This window comes from Rhinopithecus bieti, unplaced genomic scaffold (genome assembly GCF_001698545.2).
Source record: "Rhinopithecus bieti isolate Rb0 unplaced genomic scaffold, ASM169854v2 scaffold_9581, whole genome shotgun sequence".
In the NCBI taxonomy this organism is placed as follows: domain Eukaryota; kingdom Metazoa; phylum Chordata; class Mammalia; order Primates; family Cercopithecidae; genus Rhinopithecus; species Rhinopithecus bieti.
Window position 1 is genome coordinate 3,573,735 of NW_016806413.1, and position 25,917 is coordinate 3,599,651.

At 43.3% G+C, this 25,917-nt stretch overlaps 1 protein-coding gene across 5 annotated transcripts in view; it reads right to left on the reverse strand.

The window, feature by feature from the left end:
• Positions 1-2,021: 2,021 nt before the first annotated feature.
• The window catches only part of GASK1A (golgi associated kinase 1A), a 78,353-nt gene continuing 54,457 nt past the window's right edge, over positions 2,022-25,917 (reverse strand). For 4 of the 5 annotated variants that reach the window (XM_017876330.1, XM_017876332.1, XM_017876331.1 and 1 more), the window contains 3 exons: positions 6,061-6,183; positions 4,187-4,290; positions 2,022-3,546 (listed from right to left, as the gene is read on the reverse strand). In XM_017876330.1, the coding sequence (XP_017731819.1) occupies positions 3,336-3,546; positions 4,187-4,290; positions 6,061-6,183 (438 nt within the window). In that variant the 3' untranslated portion in view covers positions 2,022-3,335. The remainder of the gene's footprint in view (positions 3,547-4,186; positions 4,291-6,060; positions 6,184-25,917) is intronic. The other variant, XM_017876334.1, reaches the window with a different exon arrangement.

Genomic DNA, 25,917 nt, shown 5'->3' on the forward strand with positions numbered 1-25,917 from the left:
CAAGGGCCTGAGTCTTGCCCAGGACACTTCTACATTTCCACACCCACTGAATATGCCAGGCATGTTGGTTTATTGCAGGCCCCTGCTACCTATCTCCTATAGGAGGTTGTAAAAGAACTAGCAAAAGGCACAGGGCCCAGATGGTTTTATGGGAGAGTGCTATAAAACTTTTGAGGAATAAATGGTTCTTATTTAAACTGTTACAAAGCATTGAAAAGATAATATAATTCTGAATTTATTTTATGAGGTATGTTTAAATTTAATAGTAAGACAGCCATGGAGTGCCCAAAAAAGAAAACCTTATGAATGTATATGCAAAGATTCTAAATAGAATATTTGCAAGTTAAATTCTGCAGTTCCCAAAATACTAACATACCTCAGCCAAATAGGTTTATTCTGAGAATGTAAAGATTACTCAGCCTTAGAAAATAAAGGAGAAAAGCTAAATGCCCAATAGATATTGAAAAGGCATTTAATAAAATTCAATCCCCATTCTTGATTTTTGAAAAGTATGTTAGTAAGCTAAGAATAAAAAGAAACTTCCTTAACTTGATGAAAGATATTTATCAGAATGATTTCATTAAACCTGACAAAACTTAATAGAAACCACAGAGGTGTTCCCATTAAAGTCTGGAATAAGATGTGGATGCCTACTATTGTTGCTCTCCAGAAAGCTCCCAACCTAAGTAATAAGACAATATAAATAAATGAGAGGAGTACACAAACACACTTGTGAAATATAAATGTAAAATTATCATTATTTGAAAGTATTATTTTCTACTTAAAAACTATAAGATATGCACCTAAAAGTCTATCTAGAAAATCTAATCAAGAAAAGAACTCATTCTCAATAGGAGTAAAATTACAAGCTAACTTTAAAATGAGCTTATTTGTCGAAGAAAACTTAAAAATGTTACTAGAGGCCGGGTTCCGTGGCTCATGCCTGTAATCCCAGCACTTTGGAGACTGGGATGGGCAGGTGCTTTGAGCTCAAGAGTTCAAGACCAGCCTGGGAAATATGGCAAAATCCCATCTCTACAAAACAATACAAAAATTAGCTGGTCATGGTGGTGTGTACTTGCCATCCCAGCTACTCAGGAGACTGAGGTGAGAGGATCACCTGAGCCTGGGAGGCTGAGGCTGCAGTGAGCTGAGATCTTGCCACTGCACTCCAGACTGGGTGACAGAGTGAGACCCTGTCTCAATAAACAAAAAAATATTGCTAGAGATTATCAAAGAATAGGTGGATCAATAAACCAAGAATAGGTGGATTGATAAACCTGAATGAGAGCACTCAATATTCAAATAAGTCAGATTCCCACTAATTATAAATTCAATATAATCACAACCAAAACACCAATGGGATTTTGAGGATAATAGGAGAGGGGTGGCATGCTTCATAGATTGACATTATCACATGAAAGACAAATGCACAAAAATAGCAAAGGAAAAAAACTAAAGTAGAAGAAAAATATGGGAACTCAGTCTACCAGACAGCAAAAAAGAAAAGAATAAAGTAACTTTAATTAAAACACTGTCATACTAATGCAGGAACTGAAAAATAATATCAGAACAGAGTTCACAAATGGACCTCCATGCATGTGGGAACCTAGTATCTGATAAGAGTATACTTTCACAGCAGTAGAGAAAGAATAGACTATGAAATAATGTTATAGCAACTAAATATCCATTGGAAGGGAAATGAAACTTGTTAGATCCCTAACTCACACCATTCTCTGCTTAAATCCACATAAAATATAGGTTTTATATATGAATTTACAGGGAATATATAAGAAGTATATGAAAATATATAGTAAATACTATATAATATATAAGAAATATTATATAATACTAGAATAAAACACAGGAGATTATTTCAATAATCTTGAAGTGGTGGCAACATTTCTAAGAAGGCATGAAACTCAAAAGACTTAAAGGGAAAGATAAACAAATTTGACTACGTGGAAATTAACATTTTACACTTGGCAAAAGACTATAAACAAAGTTAAGAGACAAATGACAGGCTGGAAGAAAACATTTACACCAAGTCAACAGAGAAAAGATTGATTACACTCATTAGAGTCAAAGATTTCCAACAAAGTAACAAGAAAAGGGCAAGCATCTTAAAAGAAAAGGACAATGCAGAAAAGAAAATACAAATGTCTGGCAAATAAGTGGAAAGATGATTTCATTCATGATTAAGGAAATGCAGTTTTAAATAGGTTTTCCTCCTAAAACCAAAAGTCTGAGAATGTTAAGTGTTGGTGAGGGTGTAGAAAAATAATCAGTCTCCTACCCTCTTGGGAGAAACGTAAATTGACACCACCACTTCAGACAGCAATTTGGCAGTTTCTCTCAGAATACTGAATGCCCATACCCTTTGCCCCAGAAATCCCTTACGGAAATCTGGCTCGCAGAAATACTTGCACGCCATGGAGTCATGTTCACGGCAGCAATGTCTGTAATTGATGAAAAATTGGAGCTACTTAAATGTTCAGGATTATGGGACCAGCTAAAGAAAATATGACACATCCCTGTCTTGGAATTTCATGCAGTCACCAATAAAGATTGGGTCAAATCAGATGGCTGATACAGAATATAGTTAATAAAGTAAAAATATAGTGAGTTGACAAACAAAGCATAACCACACTTTTATTTTTTAAATTGCAAGTAGTGTGACCATGAATAACACACACACACATACACACTGCTAGAGAGTTTGTGGAACTTATGCTTTTTGTCATATGCTTCTATTATTTATGAACTTGTTTTTACTGAGCATGTATTACTTTTAGACTTTTATAATTTTTTAAACCAAAAAACATAACTGAGTAATAATTGAAAAGTTAAAGTCTATAAAGACAAACACATTATGTGTCATTTATTAGACCTGAGTCTACTTTCAGCCAAAGCAACTCTAGGCTGCAAGTGCAGTTCTATGAAGATTTTACCTTTATTAGGTTTGGCTCATGTATTGCATGCAGGCATGCACACATGCCACCCACACCTACACACCTCTACACACACACAAAGTTCTCCAGCTCTGCATATGCACATGCATCACACATTTTTACAGTATCTTGAGCAGCTCCAGAACATTTTTTAATGTATTTGTTGGTGCAAGGGAATAAATAGCCAGAGCCGAGAAAGCAGAAAGGGATGCATTGATATTGAAAACCCCATGCTACCTCCACCATCCTGGGCAGGTGAAAAATCCCATGACATCCTTGTGCCCCTCTGGCTTCTGGCTTTTCCCATTTGTCCTCAAGATGAGTGAGCCCAAGAAAATGTGGCCATCAGGATGGATGCTCATTGACTCAGGGCTGGTGTGAGGCTCACGGGTCCTCGTCTCTGAAGAGTGTGAGGTTGTGCTTTCGGATGTGTCCCAGCAGCACCTGTCCTCGCCGCTCCAGGGTCTGGAGGACCTGCTTCAGACCCTGGGCCCCGCCTTGGCTTTCCCAGAACACGGGGTCCATCTGCAGCGACTTAAGCAGCATATTCTGTAGACACCCTGATGTGAGAACCTTCACGGCAGACTCAGGAAACCTGGAGCGAAGGTCCCAGAACCCCATAACAGAAAGAAAAAGCAACAGTGATCTCAGAGAATTTCAATAACAGGTGAAGTCAGATGGCCAGAGCTTGCATAGTTGAGGAACTCTGGCAAAGTCACCCTGCAAACTCCCCAGGCCTGCACCTGCTATCTCATTAACAGAAGACCCTTTGCCTAGCTCTGCTGTGAAGGCAGGGGATAGACCTTTCAGATGGGTCCCATCCTACAGAGAAGCCAGGTGAACAAATTCTGCTATCCCAGGCTCCATTTGGCAAATGCAGGGCCAGAAAGAATCCTGGGAAGGCAGAGCTGCCTGCCAAGAGTGAGCAGGGAGGGGTAGACTCTTCAGCCTAGCGCTCCCACCCAGAACAAGGGAAGGACTAGCCTCTCCACACCCCAGCAATGCAGCTAGTATTCTGCAGGCACAGGAGGCCCTCTGGATATTGGGGTAGGCCCTGCCAACTGTGTCCCCTCTCAGCTTTCCCAGGGCTCCCCACCACCACCTGAAGTTCTGATCCAACAGCTTGTCTGATGGACCGTGGGCTTCTCAAGGCCACAGTTCAAGGTCCCAAGGTTTGCAGCAAGGCCATCAGGTCTCAGTCCCGTGAACTTCCACCCAACCCTTTTGACCCTCACCCATCTATGCCTTCCAGCAGCCGAAAGTTCAGCTTGTCCTCAGGGTGCTGAAGGTTGCCAGCGTTATCAATGTAGACCAGGTGAGATGGATTGCTGCTCCGGACCTCAGGGAAGAGGGTGGACAGAGACAGAGGTGGGTAAGGGTGCAACTACGGCTGACACCTATGGACTTGGTCAAGATTAAGGGGCTGAGAGCCCTGAGCTGTCAGTCCCACAGTCCATGCTAACAAACAGTCCTCACAGCTGAGCACTTACTCTATGCTGGGCACTGTGCTAAGTGCTTCCAGGCATCCTGTCAGTTAATTCTCCCAGTAACCTTAGGAAGCGGGCACTAGTGTTAGCCCTATTTTACAGAAATGGTGGCACCTTAAGTTAAGCAATTTGCACAGAATCACAGTTAGTAAGTAGCTGGCCTATTTCAAACCTAGACCCATAGGGCTAAGGCAGAGCACCATCTGCTAAATTGCAAGGCCAAAGGACTGATTCTGTTTTGGTGGCTGAAGGGGTGAGGAGCACAGGTGGGAATCGGCAGGTGCTGAGGGAGCCTGCTCCTCAGGGCCATCACTGTGAGAGGCATCACACATGTGCTGCTCACATGTGTACACACTCAGTCACCCCTTTGTGCCACCTGTGCCTACGCACCTGGGCATCCCCCTTAGCATCACTGAGAGCACACAGAGATGTCCCTTATCCTCGAAAAGCAGTGACCACACTCTGTTTCTACAGAAGAGTTTAGCAGCTCCTAAACATTTTGAAAACTAAAATTAGCACCAGAGAATTCTTTAGTACCTTAAAGAATATAGTGTGGTTGTGAATGGGAGACCATCTCTTCTGGTCCCCACTCCCATGCACGTACTCCTTTCCCACAGAGCCTCCAAAAGCCCATGGGCATTTCCCACAATCCTCTCCAGTGGCCTAGGCTTAAGCTACGAACTTCTGTTTCCAGGATCCCAGCTTCCCTTCTCTCTGCCTCTTCTCCTTTCTCACCCCACTCCACATGTCAGGATCACTTTTTGCTCAAAGCTGGGTGGCTCTTCCCTCTAGAAACTGCTGTCTTAAAAGATCTGTGAAATGCCTGCTCACCAGGGGTAAACAATGGCTATTAAAGCTTTGTCTCTCCTGTGGATATTTACCTTTGACAAGGGAAAAGGAGAGATGGCTCTGGGGTAGAGGAGGAGAATTGCCAGCACCCCCACTAAGCAATCCTGGCTTCCGGGTGATGTGGCCTCCCTGAAGCCCATCCCTGGACACCATGCTGACAGCTACCCTCCAAGAGGAAAGGGAGGCTATGGGGACACTATGCCTCACTGCAGGAGAAGATAGAGAAGCCCTTCCCTAGGGGAAGCACCTTGCTTCTTATGCAGAAGAAGTGCTTATTCTGCCCTCTCCGATGGCCACAGAACATTGCTTCCCACCCTGGACTCTAGTTTTGACAGAAGCAGCAGCAGCCTGTGAGCCACTGGGGTCTTGGGTTCAGGCTCTAATGCTGCTACCATATGGCCTTGGAGATTCCTTTCCTTCCAGACTGCAATTCCTCATTTACTGGCACAATGAGGATGTTCACTAGACACACCATTCTCAAACTCTACTTCCAGGAGCCCTAGTTGTTCTCTGGAGTCTCTTAGGGGCAGTGGAGACAGTGAAAACGGGGCTCCAGCCCTCACGCCACACTCCTCCTCAGGCACATTCTTAAAGCTCCATTTTGTCAGTTTATATATTGCAGACTCCTGGAAATACTCAACCAACTGGTTTTGCTGAAAAGAACAAGACTGGGAAACCCCAGCATCAAATGATCTTTGAAACTTGTTAGCATCTTCTGAAGGACACAGGAAGACCTGGTTCTGGGGTGACAAGGGGATGGTGTGGAGACATACCAGGATGTGGACCAGCCGTAGCTCGGCTGGGTTCCGACATTTCTCTCGGAGCCTCTCTTCTACACAGGGGTCTGAGGGCTCAGGCTCAAAGCCACAACAGTAGCGATCCAAGCGGTCGTGGACCTGTGGAGACACCCAGCCTTTGGTAGGGTGAGGCAGGGCAGGGGGCCTGCCTCCACCAGGCACAGCACAGAGGCCACCTGACCTACTATTTCCTACATGACGCTGGGGCCACAGCAGGGGTGACCCTCAGTGGTTCTCTGCGCTGGTCATTACTAAATGGGGCTTCCGCTTTCCTCCTCTGGCCAGCTCACTCTGCACACCAGGAGCTGTTTGCTCATGCCTCGGGCCAGTGTGGATTTTCACCCAGTGCCCACAGCTTGGCCTACACTGTTGCTCTTGAGCTCTAGCCCGGCACCACTGGGGCTCCAAATGCTGACCGTCTGCCTGTCTACCCAGGGAGATTCCACATCACTCTATTTTTTCTTTAAGCAGCAAATGCTACATCAGGGATTCCTCCTTTCTTTAGAGGTGCAAGTCCTTTAATGATCATCTCAACAGCTCCAACTGGACAGCTCTTTCACCCTGCAGCAGGCCTGAATCAAGCCGGGGAAAGAGGAGGCCATCCTCAATGTGGTGTGCGGTCAGTTCTGAGGAACTTTGCCACCCTTCCCCTGAATAGATACATACAGATGACACCCACAGCACTTTAGAGTGGATCAGAGGATTCCTAGAATCACGCTTCCCACTCACTTGCTTCTGGGATGCTTTCTTCAGAAGGAAAGTCACAGCCTGCAAGTCGGCAGTAGGAAGAATCGTGGTCTGCCCCAGCCCTGACCTACATGAGGATAGTATCTGCTGTAAGTATCTAGGACAAAGAGATTGAGGATGGAGAGGCATACAAGCAGAAGTGGTAGAGTCCTCTGAGGATAGTTAGGGGAGGGCTTGCTGTGGGGAGAAAGACAGGAAAGGGAGAATAGTCGAAGTGAGGAGTTGGTCTGGAGAAGGCTTGGGAGATGCTAGGGAGTGGATGAAAGATGAAGTGAGGGTGGCTGAGCAGCACGGAATCACCATCACACACAGGATGTGCAAGCCTGGGAAAACTCACTCTATTTTCCTTTTACAAAGGAAACTTGGTTTGATGCAATACCTTGATGAGTGCTTAGGGTGGAAGGTGAAATTACAGGAGGTCTGGGTGTGGGAGGACTTGCTTTGCATGGGACAAGAAGAAAAGTTAGTTTCTTGCTGTGGAAGGGGGAGGACAGAGGAATAGAGAAGGTGAAGGGAAGCAGGGAGCAGCAGAAGGCTGGGGCTGTGAGATGTACCCTCCCATAAGTTCTCCATCCTGCAGTGAAGCTGCCACCCTTGTGAAATGTTTGGTGGATGCTGAGCTTTGAGTTCAGGTTTGGTGTGGGGCAAGTCAAGGTAGTGCTCATGGCACATCAAACAGAAGGAGTCCATCCACTACTTGGGATTTATCCAAATCCTAGGAAGGGCTCCAAACCCCACAGGTTATGGGACCAGGGGCTTTAGTTGTTTTCTTAAATCTCTCAGGTGGTGGTGAAAGTCAGTGGGAGGCCTTGAGGACCTCTGGGATCTACCAATCAGGACAATGAATCACATAGGTAACTAACTCTCAGGCTGCAAAATGTACTAAGTTCCTGAAAGGGCCTGCTGTGGGGAAGACCTAGATTGGACACTCTGATCCCATCTTTGCAGAATGGCTAGTCTGAATTAGAAAGCCTAGGAACACCACTGGAGAGGAAGACATCAGCCTGGGAACCTGGAAACTCAGTATGAAGGGAGCAGAGCAGACCTCATTTCAAGAAAATTGTCATTATCTGAACTGTCTGGTGATTCCCTGGTAAACTCCACTAAAAGGCATGGTTTTTTTTTTGGTTGCCCAGTACTAAAAGCCTTCTCCTGGACGGGTAGAGGACACATGTTGAAAACATTTACTGGCAAATGTTTCAACAGCATGGCTGTCTGAGACAATGGATAACAGTTGGGACAAACAATAGATTAACCAAAAAGCTTAAAAAGGAAGAGATAAGAAATGAAATGTCCAAGGGGCTGTGAAAAGCTCCATATGTTCCTGGAAATCTGGAAGGCCACATGCACATGTGTAGGACTGTGCACATGTTCAGGAAAAAACTGAAAAGACCCTAAGCTCTCACCTCTGGTTGACCTTGAGACTGTACAAGCATGAGTGAAGGCCAAAGCAGATTTATCAACTGCATACATATGTGTTGGAGATGCCTCAACACACACACACACACACAGACCCTTTGGCAAACACTAGGAGACTTACTGGCTCCAGAAATTCATGAAAATCTGCTCGATCATCAGCTGATCACTGACCTAACTGAGCAGAAATTTCAGTGGCCATATACAATAAAGAATACAGATGAGGGCCGGGCGCGGTGGCTCAAGCCTGTAATCCCAGCACTTTGGGAGGCCGAGACGGGTGGATCACGAGGTCAGGAGATCGAGACCATCCTGGCTAACACGGTGAAACCCTGTCTCTACTTAAAAATACAAAAACAACTAGCCGGGCGACGAGGCGGGCGCCTGTAGTCCCAGCTACTCGGGAGGCTGAGGCAGGAGAATGGCGTAAACCCGGGAGGCGGAGCTTGCAGTGAGCTGAGATCCAGCCACTGCACTCCAGCCTGGGTGGCAGAGCAAGACTCCGTCTCAAAAAAAAAAAAAAAAAAAAAAAAAAAAAAAAAAAAGAATACAGATGAATATAGAATTTGTTCATAAAAATAAAACAAGCAAATAACAAAGAAAATAACTATAAACAAAAAAAATTACAACAAACAGCAACAATAAAAATCCTGGGGAAAAAAAAAAAAATCCTGGGGAAAAGAAGAATCTGATTTTCAGAGTGGCCACCTTATATTATTTAAATACTCAGTTTTCAAGAAAAATTATGAGACAGTCAAAGAAACAAAGTATGGCCAATATGCATGAAAAAAGGCAATCAATCAAAATTGTTCCTGAGCAAGCCCAGATATTGGAGAAAAAATTTAAATTAGCTATTTTACATATATGTTCAAAGAACTAAAGGAAATCAGGCCTAGAGAAGTAAAGTATGAGAATGATACCTCACCATAAAGACTACATGAATAATGAGATAGAAATTATAAAGAGAAACCGAATATAAATTATGGAGTTGACAAGTACTATGGCTTTTAAAAATTGACTGAGAGGATCAAACAGCAGTTATGAGCAGGCAGAACAAATCAGAAAACTTGAAGATAGGTCAACTAAGATTATCAAGTATGAGGAATAAGAAGAAAAAAATGAAGAAAAATAAATAGTTCCTCAGAGACCCATGTAACACCATCAAGTGTACCAACATATATATAAGAGGAGTTTTAAAAGGAAGGGAGGAGGATGTGAAAATAATATTAGAATTAATGTCCAAAACCTCCCCAAATTTGGTGAAAAGCATTGATCTACACATCCAAGAGGTCCAGTGAACTCCATCGTTAATATAAACTGAAAGAGACCTACACCTAGAATAAAACTGTCAAAAGCCAAAGACAGAGAGAGAATCCTAAAAGCAGCAAGAGAGAAGTCACTCATCACATAAAAAGGATTATTTCAAAGAGTGGTTTGGTATCAGATTTATCAAAAACCATGGAGGCCAAAAGACAGAGGAATAACATTCAAAGTGTTGAAATTAAATTTAAAAAAAGAGAGTCAGTCAACCAAGAATTTTATATACAGCAAAACTATCCTTCAAAAATTAAGGATAAATGAAGACATTAACAGAACAACAAAAACAGAATTTATTGTCAGCAGGCTTGTTCTACAAGAAATACTAAAAGGGGCCTTCAGGATGAATGAAAGGATACTAAGTAGTAACTTGAATTAATATCAAGAACTAAAAGCTCTGTTCAAGATAACTATATAGATAAACATAAAAGACAGTATAAATTTTTTTTTTTTTTGGTCTGGACTTTTTTTTTCCTCTTTGGTTTTAAAAAAAAAATGCTTAAAGCAATAATTATAATCTATGCTGATGGGCAGAAAATGTATAAAGATGTAATTTGTAACAATAGCATAAAAGTGGGAGGGGAACAGATTTATATAGAAAGAAAGTCTTTTTACATTATTAAATTGCTGGTAATCTGACCTAGATTGTTATAAATCAAGATGTTAATGGTAATCCCAGTGCAACCAACAAGAATATAACTATAGTCCTAGTCACCAACCAATCTCACAAAACCAGATGTTGAGAAATGAGACAGCATTCAATAGTCCCAAGTACTGTCCCCAAACATTATTTTCTCTGTTTTATACAGTTGAAAACGGAGAAATCACCCCTCAGGTCTAGATAGGCTGAGGGCATTTCTGTGAGACCACATTAGTAGCAGTAGACCAAATGGATTAAATATATCCACTGATTCTAGTAAAAAAGCAAGTTTATGCACAGAGGCCAATGCACAAAGCCCAGAAGATTGGTCCATCTTGGCAAAGAACCACAGCCCTGTTTATGCAGTGAGCCAATTAGCAAGACTTCCTGAGGAGGACCCTCTTTACTGCTTTGGCCTCCTGAACTTTGGGTAACCAATACCCAATTTTCCTTCTTTCCTCTAATACCCTATTATGAAAAATTTCAAACATACAGCAAATTTGAAATAATTTTATGGTGAATACTCACATACCCATCACCAAAATTCTACCATGAATATTTTACTTATTTTATGACATACCTAACCATCGATACATCTCTACATCCATCCATTAAATCATCTTACTTCTTATTTTTTATGCATTTCAAAGTAAGTTGCAGACATTAGAAATTTCCCTCTAAATACGTTGGCATGCACACCGCTCATTAGAGTTCCTGGTTTTCCTATAAGAGAACCAATCTTCCCTGCTAGATACAGTCTGGTGGCATCATCAATCCAAGTACCCTGCGCATCCAGCCATGAAGTGAAGATGGGGTCCAAGCTCCTCTAACCATATACCCTTTATCCTTCTCCTGACTCTTCAGGCTTCCCAAGCCTTTTTCTTCCATTCCTTGAAGCCCTTAATGTCTTACCAAATACAGATTCTTTCCTTGCTTATGTTAATCAGAGTTAGTCTCTGTTGCTTGGAATCAAACTCACTTCAAGTGATGTACCCCCTGAATTTTCCTTCTTCCAGGTTAAAACACACTTGGGTTCTGAAACTATGGTAGATGTTTTTGATGCCCCCCACCCATGAGCCTAGGGCTCACCTACAGAAGGTCCCGACCATACAGTGCCCATATGTAGAGGTACTCTTGCCCATAACAGGCTTAACCCACCCACGCAGCAGGCTGAAAGTGCTGGAAAATCAATGCTCCCAGGAGCAAGCTTCAACCAATGACTTATGGCAGTTAGTGTACAAATATTATAGCCCCTCATCTCCCAGGGGAATGATACCCTACAGCAGTGTTCTACAAAGTCTGTCAAGGGCCCTCATCTGGGTTCAGCCTCACTTGTTCATGGTGGCAGCCTGCTCTTTACTGTACCCTTCATTAGCTTTTCTTCCTTCCCTGTTTCACTTCCCCATTTGCTCACCAGGTTTCCTAGGACCACCTCCCAAATAAATTGCTCTATTCAATTTCTAGTCAGAGTCTCTTTTTGGGGAACTCAAACCTAGATAGAAACCTGTCACAGTCTCTATTGCTGTCACATGTCCAAGTTCTTGTTGGTCAATATTCTTGTCATACTTTAGGACCTAGCGTTGGACACAAGTACCTAGTTGAGAATCAAGTTATAGAGTAGCACAGAAACATTGCCTCCCTGATTCCAGATGCTAAGACTAGATTCGCATCTTTGCCAATCTCATCATATTGTTGACACCTATTTTGCATGTCCAAAATTAGCAAGTCTCTGTCTCATATAAGTCCATTCAGCCAGGGCTTCATTAACCTGCATTTATACCACTGACTCACAGGCCCTCAGTAGAAGACTTTGCATTTAACACTATTCCATTTCCTCCTTTAATCTTTCATTACAACCCATTGAATATTTTTTGGACGGTTTTGTTGTCACATTCATTTGCTTTTCCTTCCTCTGCCAATTTTAGGTTATGTGCCAGCCAGATCAGTAAGCTACTATACCAATGGGAGTGTTTTCAGCCACAAGTAACAGAAAACCTGACTCAAAATGGCTTAAACCCTAAGGAAGATTGAGATTATCTACAGAAGGAAGTCTTGAGGAAAGGCAGACTGGGTGGATTTAGCAGCTCTATATTGTCATGATAAGGACTTGGGTTTCTTTCTGCCCTCCACATACCACCCACAATGTTAACAGCATCCCAGTGTTGTCTTAGGATGCCTGCAGGTAGTTGCTGTGGGAATGTTTCTTTGTTCTTGTCCAGCAGGAGAGAAAGAAAAAGAGTATGAGAGAAGGGGAGAGAGAGAAGGAATCTCTCCCCTCAACAACCACGGAATAGAAGGCCTTCCCTTCAGCCAAATTAAGAGGCACACATTCTTGGACCAATAGCACTCAGTGGAAGATGTTAATGCACTGATCCTTGAACCCATTGCCTCTGAATCTAGGAATAGGTGGAAGGTGAATCAAATCAGAGCTCTGTGAGGAAGGACTACAAGAGACTGGTTGGGTCCCCTACAGCCCTGATGTCCTCATTCAGGCTACTAATAAAAATGTTGGCTAGGACAGGATTAGAGAGCCCTGCAGCATACCACCAGAGACCTCACAGCCTTCCAGTTCATTTTAAGTCACTAAAGCTAGTATCATACCACCTGTATTAGTCTGTTTTCATGCTGATGCAAGAGATGGTCTCCCAGTCTTGGGCAGCTCTGGCCCTATAGGGTAGAGACCCCTCCTGACTGCTTTCACTGGCTGGCATTGAGTGTCTGCAGCTTTTCCAAGTGCAACAGTGCAAGCTGTCAGTGTATCTACCATTCCGGGGTCTGGAGGATGGTGGCCCTCTTCTCACAGCTCCATGAGGCCGTGCCCCACTGGGGACTCTGTGTGGGGACTCTGACTCCACATTTCCCTTCCACACTGCCCTAGCAGAGGTTCTCCATGAGGGTTCCACCCCTTCAGCAGACCTCTGCCTGGACATCTAGGTGTTTCCATACATCCTCTGAAATACAGGTGAAGGTTCCCAAAGCTCAAATCTTGTCTTCTGTGTAGCCACAGGCACAATGCCATGTGGAAGCCAATAAGGCTTGGGGCTTGTACCCTCTGAAGCAACGGCCTGAGCTGTACTTTGGCCTTTTTTGGTGCAGCTGGGATGGAGGGCACCAAGTCCTAAGACTACACAAAGCAGCAAGGCCCTGGACCCGGCCCACACAACCATTTCCTCCTCCCAGGCCTTTGGACCTGTGATGGGAGGGCTGCTGTGAAGACCTCTGACATGCCTTGGAAACGTTTTCTTCATTATCTTGGCATTGACATTTGGCTCCTCGTTGCTGATGCAAATTTCTGCAGCCAGCTTGAATTTCTCCCCAGAAAATGAATTTTTCATTTCTACCACATCATCAGGCTGCAAATTTTCCAAACTTTTATGCTCTGATTCCATCTCAATCATAAGTTCCAATTCCAAACCATCTCTGTAAATGCAAAAAACTGAATGCTTCTAAGAGTATCCAGGTCACATCTTGAATGCTTTGCTGCTTAGAAATTTCTTCTGCCAGATACCTTAAATCATCTCTCTCAAGTTCAAAGCTCCACACATCTCCAGGGCAGGGGCAAAATGCCGCCAGTTTCTTTGCTAAAGCATAGCAAGAATCACCTTTATTCCAGTTCGCAACAAGTTCTCATCTCCATCTGAGTCCACTTCAGCCTGGACTTCACTGTCCATATCACTATCAGCATTTTGTTCAAAGTCATTCAACAAGTTTCTGGGAAGTTCCAAACTTTCCCACATCTCCCTGTCTTCTTCTGAGCCCTCCAAACTGTTCCAACTTCTGCCTGTTTCCCAGTTCCAAAGTCACTTCCACATTTTTAGATACCTTTATAGCAGCACCTCACTCTTTGTGGTACCAATTTACTGTATTAGTCCATTTTCATACTGCTATAAACAACTGCCCAAGACTGAGTAATTTATAAAGGAAAGAGATTTAATTGACTCACTGGTCTGCATGTCTGAGGAGGCCTCAGGAAATTCACAATTATGGCAGAAGGTGAAGGGAAAGCAAGAAACCTTCTTCACAAGGTGGCAGGAAGGAGAATGAATGCAGGAGGAACTACCAGGCACTTATAAAACCATCAGATCTCATGAGAACTCACTATCACAAGAACAGCATTGAGGAAACCACCGCCATGATTCAGTTACCTCCACCTGGTCTCTTCCTGGACATGTGGGGATTATGGGTATTACAATCCAAGACAAGATTTTGGGTAGGGACACAGTCAAACCACATCACCACCCATATATGAGCCTACTCCATGCTTTCATATGCACCCTATCCTTAGCAAGAGTCACCAGAGGCTACCAACACAGTGGTTTACTGCAGAGATCAGAAAACTTCTCTATAAAGGACCAGAGAGTAAATATTTTAGGCATTGGAGGCCATACAGTCTCTGTCATAACTACTTAAGTCTGCCACTGTAGTGCATATCTTATATATTATAGATAATACATAAACAAATAGGCGTGACTATATTCCAATATGTTGGTAGAAAAGCTGAGGCAAGACTGGCTTGTCTGTCATAATATGAAAGAGTCTCGGAAGATGTCCGGGGTCCAGGGTCTAAAACCCCTCGTGGCCTTTGGAACACCAAGCTCTATGCCAAAGGGTGGAAGGCTACCCTGCCGCACCACAAATCTAAGCCCAGGGCATAAAACCCCTCATGACTTGGATGGAATCCAGGGCTCAGGGCATAAAACTCCTTGTAGCCTCTGCAATATGCATAGACTTGTTGGTTGCTCTCCCAGGCTCGTAAACATGCTGTACATTATCTCAAGCAGCAGAGTATATTCTATATGTGTCAAAGAAAATGCTAAACCATCACAGCTACTCTTGATGTACCGCTACATTTCTACCCCCACATCCTCACGCCCTCACCTGTTTACCCCCACGTCCTGAGCGTCTTCACCACCTGCTTCTTTGTTTGATCACCAATAAATAGTGTGGGCTCCCAGAGCTCAGGGCCTTTGCAGCCTCCATACCAGCATTGGCCCCCTGGACCCACCTTATGCCCTCTTAACTTGTCTTTTCTCATTCCTTTGACTCCGCCGGACTTTGTAGCCCCCACAGCCTGGTGTTGGGTGTGATCACCCCTTCCCCTTCCACCCTTTGGCACAGAGCTTGGTGTTCCAAAGTCCATGGGGGGTTTTAGACCCTGGACCCAGGACATCTTCCAAGACTCTCTTATATTATGACAGACAAGCCAGTCCTGCCTCAGCTCTTCTACCAACATATTGGAACACAGGTAAAACCTTATGTGCACTGAAATTGAATTTCATATAAATTTAGACGTCCCACAATATTATTCTTTCATTTTTTTAACCACTTAAAAGTGCTAAATCATTCTAAACCATTCTACAAACAGGTGAGGAGTAAATTTGGCAACGTTGTGGGCCATGGTTTAGTTTGTGACCCCCAGTTTGAAGTTCAGATGAATTTGGGGATGAATACTGCCTCCACTATGTCCTGGCTGTGTGAATTCAGGAAATTATTCATCTTGCTGTGCCTCAGTTTTTTCATCAACAAAATGGGGAGGTGATACTCCCATGGGGCCGTGTTGAGGATCACACAGGATGTAATGCAGGAGGCAGATGTTATGGAGAGTTCCCAGAAGTCTCTGGCCCTGGAGGGGACAGGTCAGTGCTTCTCTCCTAAAAAGCACTGGCCTCACCCCCCACTCACCCAGCACTACAGGCCTGAGAACCAGAGTCTGACATAAAGGAAGTTATGATGGTCTAGTATCTCTTCCATGCACAAGTCTAGTGTTTGGAGCATGGACATATCTGTGAGACAGAAACCCACCAGCTGAATTACCTTGGGCCAGGAGAGCAAATGTCAGGACAGCTCTAGCAAGCCTGAAGTGCAATAACTGCTCTGGATTTTGCTTCACACCAGCTGCGTGGCCAGCCAAACCACCTTGCTCCCACCAAACCCTCCCTGCTCCCGTCTCAAGGCCATTCTATGCAGATTTAAACTTGCAGCAGCATTTATTTCCAGAGGAAACTACAAGAAATACTGGCCCATATGATGCGTGCAGTGCTGGCTTCCCAGAATCTACACCCATTTGAATGTTTCACAGTGAGGGCTTGGCTGACACACTTGCCAGTTTGATTATTCTGCTGTGCTGTCTGGTTGGTTTTTTCTACAGAAGAGAAATTAGGTTTAAATAGTAGAAGACTAGCAGCCAAACAAGACCAAGCTTAACTTTCATTCCCATATTCCTTCAAGATTTGATTTTTTCCCCTTTTTGAAAAAATGAAGAGATACCAAGAAAAAATGATACACCTTTAGAGTTTGGGTTTTCTGGCAGTGTTACATAATCGTGTGGACTGAAGTTTTTGTTTAATTTTAGTTAAGCCATTCTAATGCCCTTACTCTGTGCCAGGAATTATCCTTAGTGCTTTACCTATCACAAGTCATTTGACCCCTGCTAGCAGCCAAGAGATAGATACTGTTATTGTTCCCATTTCAAGGATGAGGCTGAATAATGAGTCACAGATGCTGAGTAATGTGATCCAGCCCCCAGAACATGTTTGTCATAACCAGAGACTTAGTTGAAGGTTTTGGATGTAAGAACAAACTGAAGCACATGAATGGCTGCCAGCATGAAGGATATAGTAGGGTCATTGTTTCTGTGACCTCCCAAACAGGACATCTGGATGGGACAAGATACTGCAGGCTGCCAAGGAGGGATACCAGGTCCAGCTGTAGGGGTGGGAAGGTACAGGGTGAAGGCTCTGGGGCCGAGACTCAGGTTCCTCAATGAGTGCCTGATTTGGGTCTGGTGGAGTCCAGAAGAGCCATCTGCTGTCCCTGGTGTCCCATGCCCCCAGTGCAGAGATGCTTCCCCAAACTGGGAGCAGTCACAGGCCTGGGACTTTCACGGTGGAAAGGGTGGCTGCTGGCTAGGCAGGCTCACTGCCTGGGGGTCAGAGAGTTGCAGCATAGTTGGAGGCAGGAGGAGAGTCAACTCCCCTTCCCATACCCCAAAACCTCTCTCCAAGGAGGGTGGCAGGCTGCTCCCATACTGGCTGGCTGGCTGTTGAAGAATTTGGTGAGGCTTTGGGAAGGTCAGAGTGTGGAAGAGGAGGGAGTTACTCGGCACTGACTCTCACTCTCCTCTAAAGACTCACCTTGCTGTGCTCCTTGCCTTTCCACATACACGGCATCTTCCCTGGAAGCTCCAGGGAGGAAACATCTAGACTGCTTCATCTGCCCAAACCCCAAGGCCAGAAGTCTCAGCACCATCTTCGGAAGCCAGTAAATAGACCAGCTGATGGGCTTTGAGGAGCTGGATTGAGAAGGACTGTGGCTTATCTAAAAAGACATCTGTGGAGCCTCCTAAATTTTAAACATCAACACAAAACCCAGCAGCTGTTAAAAGATGAATCCACCACAGCAAAATAGGTTCTGACCAAGAAAGCTAAGATGAATCACCATTGGAACACTGTCACAAAATGTCCCCACTTTAATAATTAGGGGGGAAAATATGGTGACCTCTTCCACAATACCCAAAAGGCATTTGATAAAATTACAATCCATTCCTGACAATGAAACTCTTTTTTTGTTTTTGTTTTCTTTTGAGACAGGGTCTGGCTCTGTCACCCAGGCTGCAGTGGTGTGATTATAGCTCACTGCAACTGCCACCTCCTAAGCCCAAGAGATCCTTCCCCCTCAGTCTCCTGAGTAGCTGTAACTACAGGTGCATGCCACCATGCTTGGCTAATTTTAATTTTAATTTTTTTTTTTTTAGAGACAAGATCTCCCTATGTTGCCCAGGCTTGTCTTGAGCTCCTGGGCTCAAGCAATCCTCCCACCTGGCCCACTCAAACTGGAATTACAGTGGTGAGCCACTGCACATAGCCTGAAAACTCTTAATAAAATAGCAATAATGAAGAATTCCTCATATCTTCAGTCAAAAGCCAGCATAGTGTTTAATGGTGAAACACTAGAAATTGTCCCAAATCTGTAAGAAACCTGTCATGTCTCTGGGGCCAAGACGGGTTCCTCAAGCAGTGCCTGATCTGGGTCTGATAGAGTCCAGAAGAGCAACTTGCTGTCCCTGGTGGCCCATGCCCCCGGCACAGAGACGCTTCCCCAGACTGGGAAGAGTCACAGGCCTAGGGCCTTCAGGATGGAAAGTCCTGGGATTACAGGCATGAGCCACTGCACCTGGCCTGAAAAACTCTTAATAAAGCAGGAATAATGAATAGTTCATCACGTCTTTGGTCAAAAGCCAGCATGCTGTTTAATGGTGAAACACTAGGAATTGTCCCAAGTCTGTAAGAAACATATCATGTCCATCATTCCATTAATATTTACCATTGCTTTGTGACACCAGTAAATGTAATGAGGTAAGAGTAAGAAAGAGGAAATGAAAAGATACAATCCCATTTGTTACAGATGAAATGATGGTATGCAGGGGAAGCCCAAGAGGATAAACTGAACAAACATTAAAAGCAAGATGAAGTCAGAAGGTGGATGTTGGCAAAGTCAATATGCAGAAGAAATAGCTTAAATATGGACAAAGAGCTACCAGCCAGAACATGTAATGAAAAAAAAAGATCCTATTTCCAATAGGCACAAGAAGACAAAATGCCCAGGAATAACCCAACCTGAAAGTGAAGACCCAGCTGAAGAAAACATCAAAATGCTTCCGAGGAACGTGAACAGATGGAGAGGCATAACCTGTTCTCGGCTAGAGTGACTATATTTCAGGATGTAAATGCTCTCTATATTAATCCACAAAAACTTGACTTGATTTCAAGAAAATCCCAAAAGGATCTGGGAAGGGGAAGGAAGTAACAAGCAAAAAAGTACACAAGAATATCAAAAAAATTCTAAAAAAGAGCAGTGAGAAGGACCAAGTCCTACTAGTTATTAACATAAAATATAAAGCTCAGTAATTCAAACAGTGTGACTCTGTCATATAAATAGACCCTTTCCTGGAACAGAAAAGAGTCCAGAAATAGACCTAGATACATATGGAAATTGGCTCTATGGTAAAGGTAGCCTTTCAAGTTGAGGGAAAGATTGATTATTCAACAAATGTCACTGGGACATTTGGGTTGCCATCTGAAAAAAAAAAATAGTTGTTTTATACCTTATCCTTTACTCCAAAATAAATTCCAGATGGATCAGAGATATATCAAAAACATGAGAGAATTTAAAAAATAACCCTGAAATGAGAATAGCCTTTTAAAATATAACACATGAACCTAGAAATCAGAGAAAAGCCTGGTCATTTTAACAATGTACATTTTAAAACTTTCTACACTGCAAAAGACTACAAACAAAGCTTAATGACAATTAATCTAAGGGAAATATTATATACTACAATGGAAAACAAAGGGCTAAGTTCCTTAATTTATAAAAAGCTCTTAAAATCATTAAGAAAAAGACCAACAACCCAACAGAAAATGGGGCAAAGAACATGGATGGAGCTGGAGGCCATAATGCTAAGCAAACTAACTCAGGAACAGAAAATCAAATACCACATGTTCTCACTTATAAGTGGGAGCTAAACATTGAGTACACATGGACACAAAGAAAGGAATCACAGGGGCCGCACAAAGAAGGGAACAACAGTCAGTCACAGGGGCCTACTTGAAGGTGGAGGGAGAGGATCGAAAAACTACCTCTCGAGTACTATGCTTATTACCTGGGTAACAAAATCATCTGTACACTAAACACTCACGACACGCAATTTACCCAGATAACAAACCTGCACATGTACCCCTGAACTTAAAATAAAAGTTTTAAAAATAAATAAATAAAACCTACCTAGGCTGGGCACAGTGGCTCACGCCTGTAATTCCAGCACTTTGGGAGGCTGAAGCGGGCAGATCACCTGTGGTCAGGAGTTCAAGACCAGCCTGGCCAAAATGGCAAAACCCCATCTCTACTAAAAATACAAAAATTGGCCAAATATGGTGGTGGGCGCCTGTAATCACAGCTACTTGGGAGGCTGAGGCAGGAGAATCACTTGAACCTGGGAGGCGGAGTTTGCAATGAGCCAAGATTGCGCCATTGTACTCCAGCCTGGATGACAGAGTCAGACTCCGTCTCAAAAAAATAAATAAATAAAAAACCTACCTGGTGGCAGATTGTGCTGGTAGCAAGAAAAATAGATGTTTTAAAAAAGAAAAGAAAATGGGGCAAAGAATATGGATAGTATTTTTGTCTTTTACAAGGCTTTTAAACAGAAGCAGGACTAAGATTGAGGCCAAAAAAAAAAAAAAAAAAAAGAGGTACTCACTTTCTTTTTTTTAATATATATACTAAAAGAATAAAGATTTTTATTAAGCATTGTAAGTTGCATTCAATAGCCTTCAGATACACCACACCACAATCCATCAGCACTCAATCAAACCCAACAGCAGTTTATTCTTGCACAATCCATGAGTCAGGGCCGAACTCCCTTCAACTTACAGTAAGATCCTATTTAGTTCTTGTGGGCAGGGGTGGGGATTACACCTCATTTCTCATCACTAATGTGATGAAGAGCATCAGAAGTACATGAAAATGATAAGAAATGATTCTGATTTCAAAGTACATTGTTTGGAAACATTAACAAAAACATCAAAATGATAGGAATATACCTGCTTCTACTAAATTCTCAATGGGAAAGTTCTCAAGAACAAGCAATTTGTTTCCTGCTACAGAATGGGGTGTGTATGTGTGTGTTTTTTTTTAAAGATCAAAGGGTTTTGTTTCACAGAATTTCGTATTTGCTAATATGAAAGCATAAAACAGCAACAAAGAACAATAGTGCATACAGCAGTGAATACACCAGTGTAATATTGATGTTCGAAATGGCTAGATAATTTTGGGGGGGCTTTAGAATAAATGCAACAGAAGTCAATAATCATAAAATTGCAAGGTTAGCGCAAGATCAGTCAATGACTAAACAGAGTTAACATCTTTTCTAGGACTATTACTAATTATTAGCATTTTTTGTTTTGCAAATGGACACATACTGATAAGAATGGAAGAAAGGATGATAACATGCATAATATTAACTATACACTTCAAAAATTACGAACTATGCAGAAGTTTAGCTCAAGTAGTAGTACTAAAGGTCTACATCCGATTCAAAACCACATAGTTCATTGATCACAGATGCATGGTGTGAGTCACAAAAAGTTTCAGAACACATTGTGTTGATTTTGAAAGGTCATTTGCAACTTCTATTTCAACTCTATCTCCATTTAACTTGCTCATAAGTATGTATGATGTATTGTATATTTAAAATCAGCAGAACAGCAATATTACTCTATCATTTTTTAGTTTTGATAGTTGCACTTTTTTTTTAACACAAAAGAACCACATCAACAGTGATGAAATTTAAGAAAGAAAAACTGTGGTTGTGCCTTATTTCTTTCATAATCATAAAAGTCAAACCTTAAAGAAAGCTTCATTGTGAAACAGCAATGCAAAATCAAATATAATGGCATACATATGGTGCCAAATACTAAAAATTATATTTTAAACTATATATACTTCAAGACTGCCAAAATTTGTTTTCTTTATACTTCAAGAAACACAACTATAGGCTTTTGTCATAACCAGTTTATTAAACTTTATGTGTACCTCATTTTAAGAGTGGGAGTCAAATGCTCTTCATTTTCTTTCTCTTTTTTGTTTTATTATAGCATTTTGACTATAACTGGTTAAAATTTTTAATGTATTGTTTAAATCTCTGATATTAAAGAGGGATCTGAATTTCCAAAGTCCTCATTTTCTCTTACAGAAAGGACAAAATGTACATAACTGCAGGTTCTTTCTCTCCAGATATTCCTAAATCCTTACCTTCCAGCATCCTTCACCCTCTATAAAAAATACATTTACTCTTCTTTATTTAAGACAGCTGCCTCCAGAGCAGCTTCTCTGCCACAAGGGCTGTCTGTACTTAGTGCATTTAAATGACGATTTGTATCGCACGTTTTAGAGTCATTATTCAAGACACTTTCAGAGTAGCTGGGGGCCCTGGCATCACCTGGCGTCCCATTCATCTTGGGAGTCGGCTTCACTCCATTCCTCAGCCATCACTCCATTTTCAGCCAGGGACCCTTCTGAAGACAGAGGACTTCGATTCCCCAGATTTTGACTTAGGTTCTTTGGCCGCTTCTTCCGCTGAAGCAGCATAAGGAGGTCTGCCCTGAATCGCTGCCTGGTTTGAGGTACTCACTTTCAGTGTTGTGCAATCGCAGGGTCAGTACCCAAGAGTGAGCATGCTCTTAATTTTCTGCACCTTGGAAACCTCCCTTGCCTCATGTGTTAGTTTTCTATTGCCATGTAAGAAATTACCATGCGCTCAGTGGCTTAAAAGAACATTTCTATGATTTCACAGATTCTGTGGGTGAGGAGCCTATACATTCTTGCTAGGTTCTCAGCTCAGGGTTTCCCCAGGCTACAATCAAGGTATGGACCAGGGTTGGATCTCACTCTAGCTCAGGGTCCTCTCTTAAGCTATTCAGGTTGCCAGCTGACACCACTGCTTGCAGTCGGAGGACTGAGGTCCTCAGGGTTGCCAGAGTCCTTCTAGATGTCTCCTCTCCCCATAGGCAGTTCATAACATGGCCGTTTACTTTTTTCCTTGAGGCCAGCAGAAGACTCTCTGGTGCTTCACCTTCTTTAAAGATTAGGTCAGACCCACCCAGGATAATCTCCTATTTGATTAACTCAAAGTTAACTGATTAGTAAACTAATCACTGGAGTAATATTCCTTCATATTTGAAACTGGCCCAATTGTCCAACCAGCTGGATGCCCATAGAACTGAAGCTTAAGAAAAGTACATTTGTACAATAAAATGTACCTGCCGCCTGTCGACCAGCTCCTCTTCCATACCCCTAATTCCTGTTTTCCCCCACTGGTTACAATGACGCTAGACCACCTGCTGCCTGTTAACCAACTCCTCTTCCTTGCGCCTGTTGTTTTCCTTCCTGGCTATATAAACTCTTCACTTTGGTCAGGGAGGAAGGATGGATTTGAGATTTGGTGCTCTGTCTCTCTGGCTAGCATCGCTGGTAAAATAATAAAGCCTTCTTCCCTGGCAACACTTGTCTCATTGATTGGCTTTCTGTGAGGCAAGCAATGGGACCTAAACTGAAACCCCGGTGTTCAGTAACAAAGTTTGGTTCTGACCAGAAACACCTTACTTGTGGGTCAGCTGCCACAGGCTGGGAGAGTCAGCAGCCTCCGAAGCTGCTGCCTGACTACATTTGACTACATTTGGCCCAGTGGTTGGCTTTGGGCTCTCTCTCTGGCCTTGTCACTGCTGGCCCCAACTGCATTCCTGATTGTCTAGGAAGGCTTTGAGATTTGACATGTGCATCCAGACAAGTGAGTGGCTTTTGTGGGTACCAGACAGCAGGATTGGCTCCTCTCAATTTGGGAGCTGAAGGAATATCCATTTGAATGTTGAACAAATCCAACTGACTGAGAGAGGAAAACATCCTGATTGTTTCAGTTTGGAAACTCTTAGGGCTTGTTGCTTGTTGCAGCAGTTGAATTGTATTTTAGTGACTGTGTGTGTGTGTGTGTGTGTGTGTGTGTGTGTGTATGCATGTTTAGATGTATTTACACATATTATACATTGTATCTACCAAATTGGTTTATAAATACAAGAACACTCATAAATAAGTCCAAGTGTTTTTCAAGTCCATGTGACTTAAATAAATTTTTAATAAACAAACTGACCCTGAGATTTTGGTAAAATAAAATAGGAATGGCTTTGGAATTGTCAGCATACCCTTTTGACTGGGTTTTATATTTGTCTCTGCTAGATATTTTGAGGTGTCAAGGTTTGGCACAGAAGGTTATAAAACTATGATAAACCCAGCCACAACAAAATGATCTTTGTGTGAATTTGTTTTCAGCCTCGGCCCCCAGAATGAGAGCAGACCTGAACCCAACCCACAGCTTGCAGCTCAGCTCAGTTGAACCCAACTGACCCACAGATCCTGGAGCAAGAATAAAGAGCTGGCATTGTAAGTCATTGAGTTTTGGAGGTTTGTTACATACACAGTGTTATTTCAGCAATCCCTAATAATGCAGAGTGTTATATGGGATTTGTGAAGCATAGGTAGGCTTTATAGGGTGTATAAGAGATGTGTATGTGTGAAGTGCTTGTGTTTTGAACCTAAGTAAATGGGATGTGGAGATGTACACAGAAAAGCAAGGGTTTATACAGGATAAAACCTACCCCAGAGTGGGCTGAAAGCAGTTTATACCCAGCCCCTCATCAGAAGGTTCCTGGGCAGGAAAACCCACATTCTATAGCCCTGCATCTCTCTGACTTGTCAGTGGTTTCTAGGAAGGTGGCATTAGCCAGACAGGGGGTGTTTGACTGGACTGGCATTCAGCAAACCAGGGAAGAAGTGGCACGAGTCCAGCCGAGTCATGTCTGCCCATACAACCAACCTGTGTGTGTTTTGGCTACAGAGACTTGTCCCCACAGCAGTGCTTGGCAGCTGAGGAAGAGTCCCACGCTGCAACCCTGAGAGGTGAACAGAGGGGCTCTGTGTGGAGCAGAGAGCAGCTGCGAGCACATCAGCTGGACTGGGGCTTTGCAAGGAGCTGTACCTCAGAGATCAAGGCCCCAGGACACCCCTGCAAGCATCCCCTTTTCCTGCCCTCGTTCATGGACAACTGAACAGTGACTGTGGTTCAGAGACTGAGCTCTAGAGTCAGCCCATCCAGGCTGCTGCTCAGCCTACCAGCTGCCACCTTGGGCAAGTAACCTAACTTCTCTGGGCCTCAATTTCTCAACTTTAAAATAGGATTAAATGTAGTATCTCACTCATAGGTTGCCATGAAGAGTGGATGAGCAAATTCCCATAAAGTGCGATGGTACCTGCTTATTATTGAGTGTGTGCCATCAGCCAGGCACTGTACTAAGTACATTACATGAATGACCTTGCATCCAGAAACTATGCGTGATCAATGTTATTATCTGACGAAGGCTGGGATCCCCAGAGGACAGACCAGGATTCAACTGAGAGCAGTTTACTTGTGAGCTAACTCCAAGAAACACAAGTAGAGTGGGGAAAAGAGTCAGCAGTTACCACTGTGAATAACTGGGCTCCAATCCTGCTAGATTAACTGAGAGGTGTGTAGAATATGCATACAGGGCATCTATACACCTACTCAGTTACAGTTGGAGGCTGCTCCTGGAGACAGCATGACCAACCTTCCTTGTTTGCTCACGACTGTCCCAGCTTCAGCCCTGAAAGTCCTATGATCTACGATCTGGGAAACCCCTCCTTCCCAACCCGCATGGTTGGCCACACTACTTGGAGTGTGCTCATTCCCCAGCACTTCCAGTGCAGCAAGCAGAGCAAGCCTGCAGATGCAGGTGCCAGCAACCAGGAGTATACCAGGTACTAAATGGTCAGGCTCAAGGGGATGAGGTTGGGGTGCACAACCCCATTTTGGGGTGAGAAAAGTAGAGCTGAGAAAGGTTAGATAATCTGCCCAGGAGTACACAGTGGGAAGTGTCCTGGGGGTGGGGGTTCAAACCCATGTCGGTCTGATGCCAAGGCCCATGCTCTTGACCATCAGGGTCCATAGCTCCTCCTTCCACAAAGTAGCAACGGGGACATAGATTGGAGGAGCTGGGAGGACGACAGGAGATCAGCTAGTCTCGTGACTGGAAACAGACTTATCTGTAGGCAGACTGGGGTAACATTCAAGAGGCCAGGAGGACAGT